The sequence below is a fragment of the Oxyura jamaicensis genome, chromosome 12 (assembly GCF_011077185.1).
Source record: "Oxyura jamaicensis isolate SHBP4307 breed ruddy duck chromosome 12, BPBGC_Ojam_1.0, whole genome shotgun sequence".
Taxonomy (NCBI): Eukaryota; Metazoa; Chordata; class Aves; order Anseriformes; family Anatidae; genus Oxyura; species Oxyura jamaicensis.
Window position 1 is genome coordinate 1,875,472 of NC_048904.1, and position 20,053 is coordinate 1,895,524.

Sequence of the window (20,053 nt, forward strand, 5' to 3'; positions counted from 1 at the left end):
AAATGAAGAATAGGAATCAGCAGATAAAGGAGGAAAGCAACCCATAACTGGAAAACAGCTGCTTTTTTTTTTTTTTTTTTTTTTTTTTAATCGATGCTCCTCATGTTTCCCTTTTAATTCAAGATGCAGCCAAGGAGTTTTCACACTTAAGAAGATCTGACACAGCAGAAAGCTGCCCTTTATCAAGAAGTTTTTTACTTTAAAAAATACCTTTGCTTATAGTAGTCTGGAAGAAAGGAACAGCTTGATGCAGGTATTTCAGATGCTATTTAAAACCAACTATTTAAAAAGTTTTTGTCATTTTGTTTGCTTCATTTGAGTCCTTAGAATGTCTTTTAAAAGATTGTTTTTAAACATGAACTACTTCATACTGTTGTTACCTAATTTAGAGTATTACTGAATAGTTATAGCTATTTTATGGCAAAGTATTTTTCACATCATATTAAGTGTCATTCTTTCACCTTTATGGAAATGGGTTTTCACACTTTACCAACAGAACCAATAAAACCCCAAATTTTGTCGATTAGATTGGACCCCCCCCCCTTGTGACAAAGCAGGAAGGACTCAAGGGATGGAAGATTTATGGAGCTCTCCATGACATTTTCTATGTTTTTTATGATTTTTTGACAGGTAGTTAGGTTTTGGGATTCGGGAGTGAGTTACATGACGAAGGTACATGGGAATTTTGTGTCCAGATTACCTTTTTTTATGTATATGAAACGTCTTTTTACTTTATGCTAGAGCTGTTTGCAGTTGAAGCAGGTAAATTAATGTTCACTCCAAAAAGCTTTACTTTTAAATAAATAAATAAATTGTTATCTTACTGGAACTTGGCCTTTCTGCTGCTTGTCAGGAAGACTTTTTATGGAACCACACAACTGCTGGATCCTTGCTTATGCTTTTGCATGAAATGTATGCCTTTTGGGGGGAGGATTAAACTGTAAAGCTAATTGTATTAAAATCAGAAGTATGTCCACCTGCAGTGGAGAACAACATGATCCGTGGTAATACAAAGCATAAAGGAAATTCCTTACATTCTCGGAAGGGTCATAAGCTCACCACAAACATAGTTTTATTTAAGTTTGCTAGCCTTAAGTTTTTGTTTGTCTGTTTTTGTTTGTTTTGTTTTTCCTGGCAGATTTCACAAAATTTTACAAATATGATGTTATTTTGGAATTCCTTCATGTCTTGTTCATAACATGTATGTTGTACTTTCTTTTTCCTAAAATCCATACCTTAGAAAAACAAAGTATTTAATTCCAAAATTCTTATGAAGTATTGAAAATTCCATATCCCACTGCAGAGTGTGAACCAGATACCAGATAATGACGATCATGTGAGTATCTGCAGGGGGTGTGTAAAACCACGGAGGCAGAGTCTAAGGCACGACGCACCATGCCGCGTAGTTGCAGCCCTGACCGCTCCGTCTGCTCCCCCAGCAGCACAGGAGTCAGACATGCCGTAGGCACATCTCCCACCCCTGAAGCAGGGGGAACCCAAGGGAATGAGCAATATTGGCCCCAAAATCTGGGGAGGTGACTCCTCCGTCCTGGGACCCAGCTCACAGCATGCCACAGGCCAGCCTGCAGCAAAATCTGAAGCCTTTGTGCTACTTATGTCAAGAAATAAATTATGGCAAAAACAGAACTACTTCTTACAATGTAAGCAATACACAGATCTTTAGCTTGATCGGGACCTGAGAAACAAAGGAGCTATTTCGCTTCATGACATGCCCAGATGCAGAGAGACAATTCAGAATGCAACTGAAAATGTTGGGTAACAGAAACGTCCACTGTGTTTGGTCAGATATATGGGAAAATGGGAAGATACCCACCAAATTCAGGTGACAGCTGAATCCGAATTTTCAGTCTTGAAAAGCAATACTTTAATATCTTCGTTTATTTTTACACAGGCCGTGCCCTTTTGCCTCACAGCAGTAGGGTCAGCGTTGTCTCATGGTCTGCCTTTACCCTTCCATCACTGGCCATTTCACCAAGTGACCAGCAGCAGTCCCGCAACGCAAGCAAGGGAACATTTATTCCTTTTTTTTTTTTTTTTTTTCCTTTTTTTTTTTTTTTTTTTTTTTTAAAGTAAGGTAGGGCGGCGGGGTGGGCCGTGAGGCAGGGCGGAACGGCAGGCGCGGGGCTCAGCGTTCCGGCGGGCGGCGGGGACGGGCGCACCGTGACACCGCGCGGCCGCTTCGCGCCGGGCCCCAAGATGGAGGCGGCGGCGGGCCGGGCGGGGCAGGAGATCAGTCTGGCGGCCCTGCAGCGCCACGACCCCTATATTACCAGCATCGCCGACGTGACCGGCCAGGTAGCGCTCTACAGCTTCAGCCCCAAGGCCAATGAGTGGGTAAGTGACGGGCAGTGGGACCGGGGCTCTCCCCTCGTCACCGGCCGGGCCCTCGTTGTCATATCGGTGTTGTGGGGCTGGAGGAGGGTTCTTGGGCACCTGGTGGCTGCTACATCTCTGACTTTTTTAAGTGTGATTTGTTGTTCGTAGCCCTAATTCGGGAGCAGTGGGGTTTGGGAAATAATACTCGTCGCTGCGTTAAAATATAGCTTTCACCTCAGCTGATTGTCCTCAGCGGTTTGCGTATGGCTGCCCGGCTTACAGTAAAACGGCGTCTCTGAAGGTACAGCTTAAGGAAAAAGCCTGATACAGGTTCAGAGCTGTCCTGTGCCTCTTTCGGGCTGTCCCTGCCTGCTGTGGTTTGGTCACAGAACCGCGAGATGTGAATGTGTGGAAGTTCGGTGCTGTGGGCAGCGCTGGAGCTGTGCTGCAGACCCACAAGTGTATGGTGAGGGCTTCTCGGAAAAATCAAAGTATGAAACAGAGCTGGGGCACGTAGTTAGGTTGTTTCGTTGTTTTGTGTGCTGGCACTCTATTCGTTTTAAGTAACAACTGTGAAAAACTATTTGTAGGTAATGAAGTGTAGTCCTTATTTAAAATGGGAGTTGTGAGAAAGGTGCTCAGCTCTGACTGGTGAAGCTGAGCATGAGAAAGCTGTGGGATACATTATATCACATCAGTAAGTTAACAGCATGAAGGAAATCTTCTGGAAGTGGGTTTAATTTCTGAACTTCCCTCAGAACAAATAAGTAGTGCTAGAAAATAACAGATCACAATATCCTTACCTTAAAAAAAATGCAAATAGTCTTTGTAATTAGAATGTTTTATAAAAGCTATCACTGTGAACAAGTATATTTGTTAAACACATCTGCTCTCTTTTGTAGGAGAAAACTGATATAGAAGGTACCTTATTTGTGTACAAAAGGTAAGGGTTATTTTTGTGTTTTCTTTTTTGCTATGAAGAAAGCAAAGGAGGTGGCTACATGTGCAGCTCCATACTGGATTTATTGCATACAGTTCATAGTTACTTATTTGTCCAGCTGTTAACATATGTGTGCTTACTTTGAGAAGAGTAAACTTGGTGCATGAGTGAATAACCCTACTGAAAACACACAGAAATACTGCTGAAAAATCTTAGGGCCTGATAAATGCTACCTATGTATCCACACAAAAACCTAGTTTATTAATCTTATTTTGTTGATAACAATAACACTTGTTAATGTATTGGGGTAGATTAAATGCATAGCCACCTCATGTCTCCTAAAACACATAAAGTTGATCATGAAAACAATATGCATTTAAAATCAAACCATGTTCTTAACTTTACTTCTGTCATATCCTGTCTAGTTCTAAAAATGGATGAGGTCACTTAAGTCACTTGGGGGTACTTGATTTCCTCGTTAAAATAATGAAAGGAATTCCCAGTTATGTGGAATGGGGAAAAGGGACTGATTCTTGTCATGGATTTAAGTTTTAAGTTGCCAGCATATCAGAAATTTAACAATGAAATAACACTCTGTTGAATGTAAGAAGTGTGAATAATGCAGACTTAATCAACCCATCCTGAAACAGACTGTCAGGGACTGGGTTATTCCAACTGTTGTATCTTAGCGCTGTAAAGGAATACAAGTCACCTTTTGCTGTTAACTTTGCTTGAGCTCCAAGTTTGGAAATATACAGTGTAAAAAAAACCACCAAACTAAAACAAGCTAAACAAAAAGTTTCCAATTATTTCATAAAAGGTCTGTTAAGAGCGTTAAACGAGTAACCTGTGATAGTAAGGACTGTTTGCCACCTCCATAGAGACTCTTGGCAGGTTTTGTTGCTGGACCTTGTTTAAAGGTGTCCATGTTGCTATAAAAACGTTAACTCTTATTAGCTAATTATATCAGTTTCTTTACCCTAGTGCCTTTGCTTAGCTAGTTATTTTGCTCAGATAATAAATGATCTAAAACAAGCCTCCTCTTCTCCCAAAGGCCTTCATCGTGCTGCTTTGTTGATTATATGAGTGCTTACAGGCACAGCTAATTATGCTGACATGATATTCATGCAGCAAGAGAAAATAAACCTGAAACAAAACCGTCCTGAATTTCCAGTGTCTGCTTGCTTGCTGCTTTCTTTTTCCACATGGTGTCTACCAAAAATGTGGATATTAAAAATTCTTTCACTAAGCAGTACAATTGTAAATATTTTAATAACTACTTTGAAGACACTGAGTAAAATATTTATTTTCAGAGTATCCATTTGGGAAGAAATTACTGGTTCCCCTCTAAGTGAATTTCCTGTTATTTAAGCCATTGTTGTTTTTTTTTTATTGTCACATCTATTTGCAGTAAGGTCAGTGTTGCTGAATAGTATGGTTTGATGTTTTTTCTCCTTTAACTAAAGATTCTAAGAAGCTTCAAAGCTGTCTTATTTGAAGTATTAAATACACTTGAAAATTAATCCTAGGCCTATCCTAGTTTTTTTAATAGTTTTTGTTGTTTTTTTTTTTGAGTCATGTCTTTGATTCAGTAGTTCAGAACTGTAACACTAGTCCTAACTGTAGTTGAGGTAAGCATGATTTTAAATTGAAATGTGTTGGCTTGCCAAGAAATGGCGTAGAAGAACAGCTATTAGATATTCAGGACTGCTAAAGCTTTAGTTCATAAAGTAATGGAGACTTGAGGATTAATACATAACTGTGTTTCAGAAAGCTGTTTGTATATGTTGATCAAGGTATTAATCCATGCTTTTATTTTAATTAAAACAATAGGTCGGCTTCTCCTTATCATGGTTTTACAATAGTGAATCGACTGAACATGCACAACCTGGTTGAACCAGTAAATAAAGACTTAGAGTTTCAGCTCCATGAGCCTTTTCTTCTTTACAGAAATGCAAGCTGTGAGTATAACATCCTTTAATCCATATAACCCTCAGATTCTGTTTTATAACCCAGACCGCTTCCAGTTACCATGGTGTGTTTTAGTGTAATGCAGTGGGCCAGGTTCCAGTGCTTTTTTTGATGTTTCTGTCTACAGTACTAGATATGCTTAAGTAGCTGAGAATGTTTTACGGTGATCACCTGCTTTCAGTAAAAACGGGATAGACAAAGTTCAAAACTGTTATATGCTTTTTAACTAATGAGCTTACAGGTTTAATATAAACGTGCACAGGGCTGTAGTGTTACTAAAGATGAGTGGAGATGTATAACTATTGAGAATATTTAACACTGAGAGAAGTTCTAAGGGCTTCAAAAGTCAAATTGTGAAACTTCCTTATATATATTTTTTTATTTTGTAAGAGGAAAATTAAATATTAATCAGTAGCTGCCTGGGTTGTGAAAATTGCACAGCTCTCGGTGATGGTTTCTTTCTCCAGAACTGGATTTGGAGTCTGGAGACAAATTTGTCTGCTAAATTTCTTTGAATCTAGACTCCAGCAAGTCTTGAGTGCTGTGAGATGAGTGGTAAAATAGTAGCCCTATCTTTGTGCTGCAGTTTAACTCTAATACCAATCTGGGGTCATCAGTTGAGTTAGGGTTTCAGTTTGGCACACAGTAAAAATCATATTACTGCAAAGAGCTCAAACTATAACTTAGGTAGCTGTTAGAGGGAACAAGGCATTATATATATATATGAAACTAATGTGAGGTTAAGGACATGATATAAAAGGTGTCCCACAGAGCAGTGTGTCCTCATGATATAAAGCTATCACTTTATATCCTTTTATTTAGGTTACGTCCTTGAAATTAGTTTGCTATCTAATGACAGGTCCTTACTAAATTACTTAGAGAACCCATGTACTGTCTGGAAGAAGTACCTCCTCGACACAATCTCTTCTTATCTCATGTCTCATTGAATTACAGACAGGAACACCATTTTGGCTGCACTTCAGTGTACCTAAAAGACCAATCAGATGTTAATCCCATCCTGTTTTTTTTCCCCCTTGGAAAGCCTTCAGGGTCTGTGGGGCGTAGGATAGTTTCCATTAAGTTGACAGAGAACAGATTAAGATGGGAGGTTTCTGTTTTTAATGGGCTTAGCAATTGTTCTTCTGTAAGCCTCAGAGAGGGGAAGAAGTCAAAATTTGTCAGTGAATTGACAAGTCTAGGAGATCAGGGAAGGAAATGATTCACAAGAAATTGTGAGGGGTGTGTGTGGAAATGCTGCACTGAGTTGGGTCTTTAAGCAGGTCACTTGGTTTGGAAGGAAGAGGAACTGTAGAGGATGGTTGTAGGTACAGGGTGGCTGTTGAGGTGTCAGCAGAGGAAACGATTGCCAATGTGAGGCTGGTGATATAAGGGAAACAGGAAGCTGATGATTCACTTGTTGTTTGGAGCTTCTGATGGTATCAGGAGCTACTGTGGAATTACCATGTTGTATGCTAGTGGGAGTGACAGAGGATCGCTAAATGGAAGCAGTCAGAGAAGGTAGGCTGGTTGTGAGCTCATTAGAAACCCCTCAAGCTAATTATGTGCTTTCCTCTCATTGATGAAAGCCCTAATTTTCCTATGGGACACAACTGTGTAAAATCTGTGGGAGGCTTCTGGCAGTTAGGACAGCTGACAGGAAAGCATGAGGAAGGAAGAAATTTAGACAAAAGTGTGCAAAGATAACATATATGGTAGGCTTGATACTGGAAATAAGTGCATTTTGAGGAGTACCTTTATTGCCCATATCTTTGTCAGTGTCACTGTCATGCTGACCAAAAGGCATTGGTTGGAAGCTATCCTGTATTTCATCACTCCATTCTGTCGCCTAGAAAGAGCGTAGGTGTGTCCAGAACCAGTCTGCACTGAATGCAGCTTGGAGATGTGAAGCGTAGTTAGTGTGCTGTTAGTTATTGCCCTGAGTGCTACAAATAGGCAGCAGATCACTTTGTGCACTATGTTAGCGTTTGCTTTGTTCAAGAACAAACTTAGCAGTATGGAAAATTCCATGTAAGCTTCTTAGTCCTTATTTCAGCATGTTAACTCCATTATATTCTGCTTTTAGTTGTTGAGTTTGGGATTTTCTTACTTGTCTGCAGTTTCCCCAGTTGCCTGATCTCCATCAATTGAATTAGTTAGGAAAAAATGTGTATATATACAACTAAAAAGTTTTTAAATCCATTTGCCTCTATCTGCATATTGTTCCAGAAACCTAAATAAGCAAAGCCACTTCCAGGACTGATCCGTATTTACTGACAGACTTCAACATGTGTATGTTCTAGTTGTACAGGTAGCTGAGGCAAATTGTTGTCGGAGTTCTCTGCGTGCAGAAAAGTGTCCGCTTCTGCTCAGCTGCCTGCTGGCATGAAAAACCTTTGCATTTTTGAGACCAATTCAAATAGAAGCTCCAAGGCCATAGATAATATAATGCTCATCCCTAAGGGATTTGTGTTGTGTATCTCTAAGGACTTAACGTGAAGTTCTTCTGAGATCTTGTAATGACAGAAAGAGGATGGACTGCTAGATTGGGCATGAAAAAATACCTCGTTAACAGGGTGTTGGCAACAGTCCTGTTTCACTTGAACTGTTTTCTGTATCCTGTTTGAGGAAAATCTACTGCGGTTGTTCAAAATTAAGTTGTCCTCCTCAAATTGCTGAATTATTGAACTGACTAGTCTGGTTCCTTAGCTTTCCAAAACTCCTGTTTGTTAATGCTGCTGCTTTGCTCTGCCAAACAGCACTGTGCCTGTATATTTAGGTTGTAACAAGATCAATGACAAATGGTGCTTGATGCTCTTCCAGGACATGGTAGAAATAGAAGATGATCACAGCTAAATTATGAGGCCTCTCTCGAATACATGGTGGCACGTCGACAATATTTAAAAGTGATTACAATATTTACATCACTGTTTTATAAACTTTATATTTTCACTTTGCTCTGGGAGTCTGCCTTAAGAAGATAATAAGGGCAAAGTCTGTCATGTGCACCAGTTCAGACCTGAGACATTTTCTTAAATGGCATGAGAACAGTTCTGATGCTATTGAGTGACGTACTCCGGTCTGTGCAGAGTCACTAACAAGTTATATAAGAAATTTTACAAGCCATATATAAACATTTCTGTTTGGCTGGAGGTTACAAGAAGAACTTGTCTGCCATGCTGGATAATCATGTTCTCGATGGGTTTACCATTCTTCTGTAGTTTGATTTGTGCAAATACATTTTTCTATACAACGGAATTTATAGTTTGCTATATATATAATTGAACTATATATAATTGAACTTATATATATAATTGAACTTAATTATTGTTAAAGGATCTCAAGTTTATAGCTAATGTAATTGCACAAAGATTTTTTCATTCTCTTAGAATAACTGTGGGAATTGCTATATTATTCCCATGGGAAAGGAGGCCTCACTTCTCTTTGGCTGTTTTTTTTTTTTTCTGTTTTTGCAGGATAGGATAAGAAAGTGTCTTTCATGGTTGTACTACAAGCACAACAGATCAAGTGATAAAATCTCTTATACACCTACCTTTTGTGTTCACTGAGTGACATGAAAAACATTTGGGTCAAAGTATTAGTTGCTATTTTGGTTAGATCTAAGACACGCAGAGGCTTTTTTTCCAGAAAATAATACCTTTTTAATACTTTTGCAGGTTGCTGAAATCCTTCCTAACTTTTTTTCTCAAAATAATTCTGACAATATCATAGGATTAAAACCCTAAAACAATATTTAAATCTAAAAATTCCAGGCAAGATATGTTTACTTTAGGATTTATATATAATGCTGTTTGAAAACTTAGACAACTTATTCAGGATTATCAGATCCTAAAGGAAAAATGACAGATTGCAGTGACTAAGAAGCTGTTAAACATTGTACCAGTTACAGTGGTGAAATAAAATATTCTACTTTTCAATGTTAGAATTAAAGAAAGCTAATATTTCCAAATAAGAATGAATCAAGAAATGCAATCAATCACTTTCTTGTTTGGTAATGTAGCAGATTTTGCATTTAGAATTCTTCTCCAAAGTTAGACCTTTTAGATGCTGGTTCATACTTAATGTCTTATTTATTATTGCTTCATTGGGAATTTGTGTTGTTGTATACATGAGATCCTTTATAGCTTTCTGTCTGGAGACATGCACGTTCTTTACATTGTTCAGAGTTCCTGAAGCACTGAATCCCACTGATACATCTCCATCAACTTTCCTCTTGTTTGTATTTTGAGGAAAAAGTATGTTAAAATCTGATTTAAAAAATGGATGTGGCTCCATCCATAACAATAACAACAGCCTAGTCTAAAAGTTCTGTACTTTCTTTCAGTCTGTAATGCGAGAAATTGGAGCATGGTGGCTCCTGTGCAGCAGTATTTTTTTTACAAGTAGTTACTTTGCTAAATAATAAAGGAAAATTAGTAAAAAAAAAAAAAAAAAAAAAAAATTTAGACAATGACCTTCTTACCTCTGAAGGTCTGCAAGAAGTATTGTTCTAAGTCCTTCTCGTTTATAACTTTCCCTCTGTATCGGCGGTGTTGGTCTTGATTAAAAGGCTTTTTAATCCAAGCCAGTTCTTTTGGAAGGTCAGGCAGATTGACTTCCATGGTTCTGAAAAGGCAGATTCAGTGTAAAAGTAAAAGGCAGTGTAAAACTTAAATAAAATAAATGGTCATTGTTTGGTGTGTTTATTCCCCTTTCTTCTTACTCCTTATGCAAAGGTAAGAGTTAGTGAAACAAAAGTAATGGATTTGGGGAGGTTTATACTTTTAAATATAAAAGTTGAGTACAAAGTGCTGTCATCCAGCGTTATCATTAACGAAAACCACTTGTATTCAGAACAGCAAACCAAAAGTGAGTTGCTTGATTTCAAACGGCTTTCTAAATCCTTTGCAGGAGCTTCTGATTGGTTTTGAATCAGAGGATCTTTGCAGTTAAGGAAAGTATCTCATCATATTCTCCCCCTCTCCCCCCGCCCAACCGATGAGGCAGTGAACATAACACATCTCTGCAGCTGGCGCAGCTGAAGGGCTCTCCAGCAAGCACATTAACCCAGTGCTTTAGTCCAAGATAAGGAAGGAGCCTGTCCTTGATACCTTTACAGCAGAGGCAGCAATGCAAGCTAGGGGGAGGGGAAGAACCATTGAAAGCTGATAAGCAGTGCTAAAAATATTTTGTTTGACCTGAAAAATGGCATTCAAACTAGAAGGGGTTTTCTGCTCTAGTTCAGTGTTGTGTAGTAGTAATCCCTCTCGTTCTGTGCCGTGCTTTGTCAGATGGGAGTTTGTTCCAGTGTTCCTGATCCTGGACGTGGCTGCTGTTTGCCACCTGCTGAATTACTCCAGTGCAACTGCTGGTGGGATTGTGCTGTGAACACTATTTGTGAAGTAACCTTTGATATTCAAGGCAATAAGAAGGGGAGAGATGGTTTAAAATGATTTGTAATGATTTACAAATCTGAGACAGTCTAATATTTAAATTGAAAAAAAGAGTTGTGAATGAGAGAGATTAGAGCACAATGGCTGGGGGGCTGAAATGCTAATTTCAGCTAATCTTACTACTGAAAGAAATATGAGCATTGAGAGAGATTACTTTATACACCTGTCTTCTGTTTGAGGTGTAAAATGATATATATATCAGCGTTTTGTTTTTAATGGGAGTGAGATTGGGTTATCTTCCGTGATTTCTTTTTAGGTTGGTTTCAAAATATGAACCCACTTTTTGCAGAGGGAGTTGGAAGGAATATTGCCCCCCACTTTCAGTTGTTGTAGGATAACATCTGAATTGAAACTGTATCACAGAATATCACAGAATCATCTAGGTTGGAAGAGACCTCCAAGATCACCGAGTCCAACCTCTGACCTAACACTAACAAGTCTTCCACTAAACCATATCCCTAAGCTCTACATCTAAACATCTTTTAAAGACCTCCAGGGAAGGTGACTCAACCACTTCCCTGGGTAGCCTATGTAATTTTTTTTCTCTCTTCCCATCAGCTCTCCCAGCTAGTTATGATTCATTTTACTATTTACCATTGTTTTGGACGAGGTGAAGCTGTATCTGCACAAACGGCTAACCTGGTTAAAGCTGAGAGTGGTAGTTTGTAATCTCTCAAACTGGCACTGCTGACAAATCCTGTATACTTTCCTTTTGGCGTAGTATTACATGAACACTTCAACCATTTTGCCTTACTGTGCAGCCCTCAGCTTGTTTCTGTCCTTTCTCTGGTACCAGATGGCATGTTTGTCAAGCTGATCTGCAAACAATATTGGGAACTGATCTGGATTAAAGTTTACCTGAGTGACATAAGGGAGAGGGTGGATTGGGGTAAATCGAGTCACAGCAAAGTTGTGAGAATGTAAGGGTGGCGACACGGTTTATTTCCCCTAACTTGAAATGAAACCTGAAGTGGAACTGCAGCCGTGGCATGAAGCCTTACTTTAAGTTGCCAAAATGTGGCCTTTGTCCTGCTGTGGCACTCGGCCTTCTCTGCTCCAAATTCAGCTCTGGTAGCTGGGCAGTGCTGGAGCTGTGATCTGACTGCTCCTTGAAGCAGTGGAAGTACAACGGAGAAGGAGCCAGGATGAGAGGCTGGCATTACACATTTAGATTAACACTTATGAGTCACTGCTTTTAATAAAACTGATGTAATTAACTTGCCCAGGTATCTAATGTCCAAGAAGAATTTAGATTAAGGTAACTGACTTACTTTAATTTTATCAAGTCTGGTTTGGCCGCGATCATGACTTCATGTGTGTCAGTGTAATGTGAATGCCACTGAAGGATTATGATGACTACATTTTGTCTCTACTTGATTACTGAAGATGCTGCACGGCATTTGGTGTAGAAAAGCTAGAGTAAAAGTGTTAAAGTAGTTGGAAAAACGAGTTAATTTAGGCTGAAACTATTAGAGCTGCAGTAGAAAGATGTGCCATTAGGCATATGAACGTTCAGCTGATGTTTCTGCTGGGTGTAGTAAGATCATGGATAGCAAAAGAATTGGGAAGTACCAACTCCTAATGCAAGAATGTTCATAGCTGAAGTTGCATCACATTAAATACATCAAATGTAGTAAGGCAGTTGTGGCAGAAAGTTTGGAGATATCTGGGGCAAGGGAGCTGAACTGATGGTACTGATGAGCCCTCTTCTGAAAAGAGGGAGGTAAGCATTCCAGTCTGTCAGACCATATCTAACTTAATGCCCAAGTTTGCTTGTTCGTAATCTGCTTTAGAACTTTGTGATACTGCTTATGTGTTGTGGTGACTCCCTGTGATTGTTTGCCTGTAGTATAAAGTGAGGAAAAAAATGATACTCTGTAGGCAGAGCTGAGATTTCAGTTGGCTTCAGGTCTTGTGTAGGTTTGTGTCTGGCAGAATAGTGTGTGTCTCTTATCACTTATCCAGTTAAGATATCATTATAGATTCCTTATCCTTATTTCTTCAGCAGGTATGCTTTTGAAGAAGCTTTCTTCCTTCAGTAGTCCATCTGATACAGGAGCCAAGGAAGGGAAAGAGCTTTTCTTTGGTGTTAAAATATCCTCTGTGACTAAAGAAACAGCTCACACTGAAATGCTGTTGAGTCTCAATGCTGTAAACAGTCCAGTTGTGTGAGGTGATAAATTTTCATAAGTGTTGGCAATGTGCTCGCCAATTGGCTTATGTGTTTTGCAAGGAGAAAGTAGCTTAAGTTGTGCTATATTTATTTCTTTATGGCTAGAAAATCTTTATTGGCTATTACTTCATCTAGAACTTGCAAAGAAAGTTAAATGACTAGAGTTACTTAAGGAAAAAGAAAAAAAAAACATAAGATGAAGCAAAGTACAGCTTCAGTTTGTCTTAAGATCTTCTCATAGAAGCAAGGTGTGGGCATGACTTCTTTGGTCCAACACAGTAAGCCTAGGGTAACTGGAAGCTCTAGAAAATTATGTTTGGTAAATAATCAGTCTTTGCTGTGGCTTAAATAACCTTGAGTAGGCCTTTGAAACTTTGAGTTTTTTTGGGGTGTGTTTTTTTGTCTTTTAAAACAAAAATAAATTGAAATTAAATGTATATCCAGCTAGGAAAGGTAGTGTGTTCATTTTTAACTCGTTCCTTTCCTTTTCTGTAGGGATTTCAACTTAATGAAAACATTGACATGAACTGTGCTATAAAGCTGAATTTTAAAAGGCTAAAAATATCTGTTCAGGAATGGAAATATTCCAGTGGTAACATAACTGTCTAATTGTCTTTGAGGTACTTGCACACTCTGCATTGGTAAAGTTCATAGATAAACCAGGATTTAAAATAACCTGCTGTGCGAATTGGATCAAATACAATTGTGAGAATAGTTTGCAGACTTGTTGTGTTGGCACAACTGTGGGGACAATGAGGAGATGATGTATTTGAGTGAAAATGGCATCTTCAAAGAGAGACTGCTGATGAAGAAATAGTATCTAGCACTGCTGACCACGTTTCTCGTTCTGCTGTGTCTTTCACTGAGTGATCAGGCTCTAACTTGGGCAAGTTTCAGTGGAATTGTACTAGCCCTGAAAACCAGAGCTGTGCTGGGTGTCTTGCTGAGCTGGAAGCCTTTTGCAACCTTGCTGGTTTGTCATCTCTGCCTTCAAAGAGCAGGGTTCAGTATGAATCTGGGTTTAAGCTGCTCCATGAATGTGACAGTACAGCTGGAGTGTTATCGCTCCCTTCTGTATAACTGCTTCTCCTGAAAAGAATTAGGAGAGGGAACCTTTAGAGAGAGCCTATGACTGCATTGTTATACTGCAACTTGAATGCTTTTGTTGAACTTCAAAACCTGGCAGTGTCGAAAATGAGCGTTCAAAAACTATGTGGATATTATTCATCCTGGTTTAATGGTAAGATCTGCCATTCTAACTAGAAGGTTGCAACCGTAGTGAGAAGTCATCTGGCATGTAAAACTTCATTTGTTTGCCTCTTCTACCTGTGAACAAGCATCAGCATTTTGTAGTCCGTCCATTTAATTTGTTTTACATTGTGTTTACCCACATGCTATTTGTAATTTTTTTTATAAATGGTACTTGGTCATGCAGAGAATATTTGAGTGGAAATTGATGTTAATTCTAACGTTACTGGGCTAGTTGTTTTTTGCTTCCTTTCTACTGATTTATTTTTATTCTTTCAACCTTTCTCTTACCCTTGCCTTTTTTTCTTTTCAAGTGTCAATTTACAGTATCTGGTTTTATGACAAGAATGACTGTCATCGAATAGCAAAACTCATGGCTAAGTAAGTATTCCTGTCTTGTTATTCCATAATTCTTTTACATAATACAGGCAAAAAAAAAATTAACCTATTACATGTGTTTTTTTTCCCTCCTTAAATTGAGATATACAAAGTTCTTGCTGTTGTTGGGGTCTGTTAATAATCAAAACTATAGCACTAAGGCTTTTTTAAGTAGTAAAGAATTCAGTTGAAGTATTAATTGGCCTCCTCTGAAGAGTGCAAACGTAAGCCCTGTTTATTATCTTATACTTGTATTTAGTATTGAGATGCTTAATGGAGAGTAATACCCTGGCAAAATATTCTGAGGCAGAAAGTGTAGGCAAATAAATAAGGGCTGTGTTTTTGTGGTTGGTTTGGTGGGTCATTTCCTGCTTTAAAAGCTTGATTATTATTCCTGACTGAAGTCAAAAAAATTGAAGGAAAGTGGGAGTATTACATTGCTCTTCATTCTGCAAGATTTTGTGTTAGGAGTGTAGACTGAACTACGAAATCAAAGGAACTTGTTGCTAAACTTCTGGATTGTTATTCAACTTTTATTAATGCTTTTCTTCTTTCTCAGGAGATAAATTAGTTTATAAAGTTGCCATGTCACTTGCTCTTATTTTATGGTTCCTGAGGCTCTTAGAAGTGTAGAGGCCATGCAGCAGGAGAATTTTGGAAATAATGTCTGTTTGAAGAAACCTTCATGTGTCTGCAAACAACTTGGTATTATTAGTTTGTTAAAATACTATCTGTGTAGCAGTACAGTTAGCCTGTCTGTGCTGTATGTGGTTGAACTGGCATGGCTTCAGTAGTTTGCGTGAACAGAAGAGGTCAAAGAAAGCTGACACTGGTTGATTTGGCCAAGTGGTGTGAGGTGCTTAAAATGTAGTGAGCGTAGGTAGTGTTCTTGCTTCTGTTCCTTCAGGTGAGGTGTGTTGCTGATTAAGCCTTGCTTATAGAAGAGAATGGGATGAGAATTCATTTAAGTGATTCTTCAATGTCCTTTGTGAAAGACTTTAAAGTGTGACAGTGTTCATATGTTAGCAAAAAATACAAAATTGCAAAACGCAGATGTATTCCGCAGGTATTTTCTCTTCCTGTGTTCCCCGCTTTGTTTTTCTGCACCATCACTATTTACTTTTCCTGCACCTTCTTCTCTGTGTGCTCTAATCAGCATGACGTGTCTTTCAAGTCATGACATCTCAAAGACAGGCAGAATGTAATAATATCTAAAGTAGACATAGGGTGAACATGATTTTAAACCACATTGCTAGTTTAGGTGTTGGCATGACTGTGGATTAAGTGTATCTTGGAAATGGGAATTAGAGTTAACACATCAAGCAGATTTTGGGAATGTGTCTTGACCACAGTCAATTCTTCAGTCTTAGGCAAGTGAAACTACAGAAATCAAACAGATAGAAGTAGTAATTGATTGGATATTGACAGAATACAGATAGTTAAGTTTTTCTGAGCTGTCCTAGGACCTCACTTCAGCATGGCTTTTCGTTGTTGCTGCTATTAACGTGGTCAAAAAGGATGTGATATTCACTAGCCTACATATTGCCGGTAATAAGCCTTTGATTACCTGAGAGTGTATTTCATACAGCCTTTCCCCATTACTAGTATGTAGAATGTCTAAATGCTCTTGGCTCTCTTTTTCTTAATGGCTGTGTATAGATGTAGGGGTAACAAAAGAATTTGCAGAAGCTATTACTATACTTAGAAGCATTTAGTGCAAGTATATCAACTTATGTATTTTTTAAAAGTCCTGTAGAATGAAAGCACGCTTCCTTTGGTACCATGTGTCTTAGAGCTTCTGAAAATCTAAAGATGAATGCTAGGGAAACTGGAAGGAAGGCATTGTAGTTACACGTTGCCGTAAAAGGGGAAAGTTGCACTTCTGAGGCTGTTACAAACTTGATGAAACGTGGATTGAAACTATTTTGCTGACATGAGTTTCTACAAACATCAAGCTTCCTCTCCCTGCAAATGGGTAGAAGGCAGTTAGAAGAAAAGTAAAAGTGCTGGTGCTTGTGTGTCCTTCCTTTTCAAGAAAGAGGCTGAAACTGCAGGGATTGTTTCAGCCTGGGATGAAAAATGTATTTCAAAAAACTAAAATATACCCTTTAATTAAAAAATAATCCTTTTTAGAGAATGAGCTTTATCACATGGTTGTGGGCCCCACCAGGCTTAGTTCAGTGGATTTTCCAATAATTGTTTATATTTGAGTATCAATTTTGTTTCATGTTTTTCGTTGTTAGCAGCAGAAACTTGTATTGTGCCTGTTGGAGCCCTTTTTCTTAGGTGGGGTGTCCTGTATTGCTTACAGGAAAGAGGACTGCATTTAGAGTACCTCGGAGCTTCAAAAATGTAACCATAAAAGGTTTCAAGGAGATTCACATTCTCTTTCCTGCTGTTTGAGTTGACCTTACTGTGCCAGGTTGAGTTAACAAGATTGCAGGCCATCCATGTATATTTTGGTGGCTTATCTTTCAAAAGAAATGTAAATTACTCTTCATAGGCTCTGTAATCACACAACTTCACTTCTCACATTCTCTCTCTGTCTCTCTCTCCCCACCCCTTCCCTGCTCTTCTGTGAGGTTGTGCCAGGTATACTTTCAATGCTATAACTGCAGATATTCTTGAGCAAACTGTCACAGCTGCTTCTGTGTCCCTGAAGGAATGTGTGCCTCTTCCACTATCTTGATATAATGGAAAGAAACAGCAGGCCTTGCTTAAAAAAGATTTAATCCTGATTGCATACAGAGCATGCTTGGTTTACAGACTTGCATTAGTAGAAGCTTTTTTCTTTTGACTTTTTACCCCAGGAAAAGGCATTTGATTTATAGCACTTTATCATTTAAAAATTTAATCTAGAATTTTGTGGAATGAGAGAGACTATACAGGTGTTCAAACTGCTAACTTGAGGAGGAATAAATTAGGGTCAAGTTAAAATACTTGTTTGTGAAGGATAAACTTCACAGAAGTAGTAAGACATTTAACCATTTTTTTTCAGGGTTTGCCAGAACATAAGTCTTCGGGAGACTTTATTGTATTCTGATTGGTGTGTACCTTGTAATCTTCTTATTTTGAAGTTGGTTTATCGGCTTGTTCTACCCTATTTTAACTGTCAGACCTCAGCTGGGCTCTGAGATAGTATCCTGCTTCTAGATTTTGGCCTTTATCTGGGACAGTTTGGAAGGGGTGCTGTTTCATATTTACCCTACTGCCAACATCTGAATGTAACCTGCATAAGACAGGAAATGGAGGAGGAGCCATAAGACACTTATCTACGTGAGATAATTTCATTTTAATTCTTTAACAAAAAGTAAACTATTATGAAGGTAGCATACCCTTGATAATGTGCAGAAGAAAATAATTGAGATGTATTGTGGAAATATTCCTGAAGCACTTCTGTGAAATGGATTTACTCATTGAAAATAACTTGCTGTGAGACCATTAGAACTATTTCTAATGGATAGATATTTTGAAATCTTCTGGACCTGTTATTAATGAACAGAAAGAGGGCTGGGAGACTCAAGTTGGGAGACATCATCTACAAGGCAGCACATGCATGACTTCAGCTGCCCAGAAATTGCCCTTTAGCCAAAGTATTTATGTTTCCTGTTGCAGCCATGCTGACACTTAAATCTGGTCTTCTGGTTCTTTCATCTTGCCTTTTCTCATCTCTAGTCTTAGATTTGAGTGCAGACAAGTCCTAAGTCAGGGCTGTATGACCATGTGGGGTGCTAGAACAAAATGTTCTCTGGTGTCACCATAGAAACATTTGTACCATATTGAGCTGCTTCATCCAAAGCAGCACATGCTGCAGTTCTTAACTGTCTGACAGAGTAGATTGGCCTCCAGATCCTGAGTTATGTTTGCAGGTGAGTGCTTGCCTGCACACAAAGAGGAAGCTGTATAATATTCAAAGAATAATGAGAAGCTGGTTCAATAAGCAGCTTGTATAATTAAAAGTTTTGAAACTCATTTTCCTGAGCAGTGCTGTACTGCTAAAAGCCATCTTTAAAAAAAAAAAAAAAAGCCTGTCTAATCTTTTTTCAAATAAACACAGCTGAACTCTAGTGAAGTAAAGGGTCTTGGCAGCTAGGAAAATGGGAGGATTCTTCTAACACTTGCTCTATTTTTTTCCTCAGGAATGATAACATAGAGGTACATAGAAATATCTATTTACCCAACAGTCTAAAATATAGATTTATTCCTGAGTTCTAACTGACCAGAAGAAACTAGAGGCTGGATGACTGATGCTTTCTGTTATTGCTCTTATGGCACCTCGACTCTCCCATCAGCTCCACAGCATGAGAGTTTTCAAGTGACGTGCCAGCTCTAGAACTCTTGCCCTCCTTACAGTGCTTGTTTTTTCTTAACATATTTGATTAATGCAGGCTTAAAAAAGAGGGGATTACAGGCTGGTGTGTGTTTATTTCAAGAGAATAAGCTTTAGAGCATTGCACAGCCACGTACATCTTGTGAACTGTATATGCATTAGGAGTAGAAATGTATGCTGCCTTTACTCCTTTTGTTTTCTAATGGTAGGCCTTGTCTTAAATAAGAACTGGTTTGCATTCGACTTAGTTGAACAACATGGCTCGATTTGGTTAAATATGGCAAAACAGCATGTTACGAAGTAAACAAAAAATACATAGTTGACTCAGTCTGTGGTATAGTACACGCGCTGCTTATACAACACGTGTTTGGATGTGTGCATGGTTTATTGTAAAAATATCTAAATGTGACGGTTTTACAGAAGTAGGGTTTACTGCAGGCAAATTTGGAGATACAGACCAGTGCTGTCTGGATTAGAGGTAAAATCATATAGACCGTTTGACAATTTGACTTGTGTAAACCTTGTAGCAAATTAAAACTTGTATAGCTCTGGTCAGCTCAGTGTTAGGTTTTGATTCAAGCAGAACAAAACACGTTTATATGCTCAGAGAACGTTTTTCTTTTCTGCTTTTTGCAAGATGTTCATGCTAGATAAAAATTGTGAAAAACCATTTCTCCTTTCCTGTTGCAGAGTGGTAGAACAAGAAGCTCAGAGATCACAGCAAGTTTCCCAGGACAGAAAAAGTCCCAGCAGAACAAATGGCTGCAGTGAAAACAGGCCTATTGACATCCTGGAAATGCTTAGTAAAGCCAAGGATGAATATGAACGAGTAAGGAAATGTCATATGTTTGAATTCCTGCCTCCTCGGGGGGGAAAAAACTCAAGTTTTAAAAATGGGTACCTAGAAATGCAAACACAATAAATACTGTCTTCTAGAACACTGCGGAAGAATAGATGACAATGTCTGTTTCTGTGATTGTGAAATTCCACTTCCATAAACATTTCTTGTAGTAGCTAACACTTCAGGTTCTCTTTTTTTCCCACTGTATTGAAAATCACTGGAGGAAGTCAGCTATGATTCATGGCATAATCAACAGCATTCACTGGGTTGCATACCAAAATGCTTTGGCATCTTAAATAATATAACAAAAGCACTGAAGCTGTGAACTGTCCCATGTCTGTGATAAAAGCACAGATGTACAGGGACTTATGGGGGGCAGGTTGTG

General features: G+C 38.6%; 1 protein-coding gene across 1 annotated transcript in view; it reads left to right on the top strand.

Annotated features, from left to right (window-relative positions):
• The first annotated feature begins 2,156 nt into the window (after window positions 1-2,156).
• Window positions 2,157-20,053, top strand: part of DCP1A (decapping mRNA 1A) — a 33,659-nt gene continuing 15,762 nt past the window's right edge. The window contains exons 1-5 of the mRNA XM_035337682.1: window positions 2,157-2,355; window positions 3,240-3,280; window positions 5,111-5,238; window positions 14,434-14,500; window positions 19,518-19,656. Coding sequence (XP_035193573.1) covers window positions 2,218-2,355; window positions 3,240-3,280; window positions 5,111-5,238; window positions 14,434-14,500; window positions 19,518-19,656 — 513 coding nt within the window. The 5' untranslated portion in view covers window positions 2,157-2,217. The remainder of the gene's footprint in view (window positions 2,356-3,239; window positions 3,281-5,110; window positions 5,239-14,433; window positions 14,501-19,517; window positions 19,657-20,053) is intronic.